The following is a 2,740-nucleotide window of genomic DNA, read 5'->3' on the forward strand; positions in this document are numbered from 1 at the left end:
ATCCGAATCCATGGCCTTGGTGTTATCAGCACCACACTCTCCCAAGTGAGCCATGGGCCGGCCCCTTAAGAGCAAATTTTAAACTGTACATTAATACTGTTTATTACCTCATGGATTTGGGAGACAATTAGCATAGTAGAAATCTTTCTTTGAGGCAGAAAGATTTGGGTTTAAACCCAAACTCTACCATTAGTTTAGCAGGGACATCTTCAATAAGTTACTTAAGTATTTCTGAATCTCCATTTCCTCGTCTCATAGCAAAACAAACCCAAAATAATACAGATTTATAACACGGCTAAAATGTTAGTATTGACCCTTGATCCCAGAGGTGTAAAGGCAAATCAGTTATAATTAATGGCAATTATCAAATCACTAAATGAATTTAAAGATCAGTCACAAATGACCAGACCTGGGGAGTTTGCTTGAGGATGTAAGATGTGTAAGTCAGGTGCTGGGATATCCCTCCAGGGCCAGGGGTGCTTTGAGATCCTCCTGTTCCACTGCCGCCGCCTCCTCCGCTGCCTCCACCACCACTGCCACTGCAGCCTCCACCGCCTCCTCCTCCTGCACCACCACCACTGCCACTGCCAGCAGCTGAGCTGGACTGGAGGTCTGAAAATACAATGAATGACAGCAACATCACAAGTATCAAGCACAGGTTTAACAACAACAACAAAACAAATGAGCCTGGAGAGAAGCTTCCCTTGCAGCACCATGCCTTCTCCTTTCCTCTTCTCCTCCTCCTCTTCTGTAATCTACCTACTCTGCGACAAGAGTGAGGGGAGCTTCCTAGAGTCTGAAGATGAGGTTTGAAATCTACTTACTATCAACTGAATGGCAGCTGACTGTATTTCAGCTCTGAGTACAATGAAGAACTTATCTTTGACGAGTCTTTCGACTTAGTTGTAGGTGATCAAGAGAGAGCCTGATATTGACATTTTCTAGCCAAGTGTTTTAATCAACACAGAATTTACTCAGGTGCTTCCAAACTTTCTGGCATCTGATTCAATTTCAGTGGAACTGCTAAAATTTAGTGTAATTTTACAGTACTCTCTATTTTCTGTTTCCCCTGTCCTGGGAAAAATTTAAGACTTTCCTCACACTTACAATGACTTCAGGGTCCCACTTTTTTTTTTTTTAGCATTTCAAAGCATACGGACTCTTTTTACTTCCCTTTGGTGAGATAATGTACAGAACTACCTATATTACAAATATTCACTCAATTAATATTAGAGTTCAACTTCTTTCCCCACCTTAATTCTAGTGATTATTATTGGAACAGATTCCCTCCCAATGGTTTATTTTGACCCTGAGACTATCACAAAAATCAAAGTAGCTCTCTGGATGACTTCTGGAATATGTACACTGTCCTGTTTTTTGACATACCACTGCTTAGGTATGAGGAAAAAATACCAGGCTGAGAAAGTAAAAATGACTCATCACAGTCAGTAAACAAAATGACAATTAGCTTACACACTGCATTTTGGCAAGCGTGGTTAATTTCTAATGAACCTGACTGCTGTACCATTCTACTTCTGATTCACAGGTAAACATTTCCGTTTACCCTTTCCTTTTCAACACCACCCAAACTGTTTCTCTCTAAATAAAGCAAAAGTTTATGCACCTCTAGATGAACTACCTAATCTCCTTGGGGCTTTAAGACGTACTCACTAAGGTTGAGCCTGTACTTCTCCTTCCCTCTCCACGCCTAGCAAATTTAAGAAGTACATCGAAATAATGGCAAGCAGAGACACTTGGTTTCAATTCTATTCCTATCCCCTTTAAAATGAAAATAGACTCCCAGCTACTGGAAGTAGAGGGACCTTCCCTCAGGTATCACCAGACAACGTTCAGATACTGCTGAAAGGAAGAACTCTTCATTTACAGGTCATGAGGACAGCGGTCTCCCAACACAGCCTCAATATCCATAACTCTCTAGTGGCATTCATCCCTGACCCCAAACTTTGAATACAGGAACCCAAAATAATAGTGTCACCTCCTAAGACTATTATTCCAACTCAGTTCTAGTTGAATTATCTGTATGTTTTAAATCCATTTGGGTAAATGATACCACCAGAGTTACAGAAATGCTCTAAACCAGGTAAGAGCTGCCCCTCAGGAGGACGAGATGAACATACTCAGAGACCCAAGAACCAAATGATTTAATAATTTAAACAAATGATTTAACTAACTAGCGCTGTTGGTAGCTCGCAGGATGGCTCCTTGAGGGATCAAAAGCAGTTTTCCTTTTCCTGAAGGATTCTTGCTGTTGGTGGTAAGGTAGAGTTTAGTGCCAGGAGGCAAATTTGCCAAGTTGGCCAAATTAGTGGCTGGTAGCTGCAACGTGGCCATTACTAAAATGGTAAAGGGAAAAAAAAGAAGGAAAAACAGTAAGATAAACTGGAACTAAAGGCGACACTCTCTAAAATTAAAATATGAACTGATAAAGTACCTACTTAAAAACACAGTTAACTTACAGCTTATTTCCTAGATGCACAATGCTTTAACAGCTGATACTCTTATATAATCTTGCTAATTAAAAAGTAATGTACAAACCATAAGAGCCTGCCACAAACTAATTTATATCTGTATGTAAATATGTCCTGGTTTTGCCTAGAACAGTTCTAGTTTACACCTCTGTCCACTGTAATTATTATTATTATTATTATTATTATTTTTTAGTTTTAAAGATAGAGCAGAACTTTATTCACTGAACCTTGTGATATTTTTATAACAAATT

At 39.5% G+C, this 2,740-nt stretch overlaps 1 protein-coding gene across 1 annotated transcript; it reads right to left on the reverse strand.

Annotated features, from left to right (window-relative positions):
* Positions 1-409: 409 nt before the first annotated feature.
* Positions 410-2,415, reverse strand: LOC103584243 (YEATS domain-containing protein 2-like; the record flags this gene model as incomplete). The annotated part of the gene is made up of 2 exons (XM_008565316.1): positions 2,193-2,415; positions 410-612 (listed from the first exon to the last, which is right to left on the reverse strand). Coding segments are annotated over exons 1-2 (363 nt in total), but the record flags the coding sequence as incomplete, so codon positions are not given.
* Positions 2,416-2,740: the final 325 nt, after the last annotated feature.

The sequence above is a fragment of the Galeopterus variegatus genome, unplaced genomic scaffold (assembly GCF_000696425.1).
Source record: "Galeopterus variegatus unplaced genomic scaffold, G_variegatus-3.0.2 Scaffold47771, whole genome shotgun sequence".
Taxonomy (NCBI): Eukaryota; Metazoa; Chordata; class Mammalia; order Dermoptera; family Cynocephalidae; genus Galeopterus; species Galeopterus variegatus.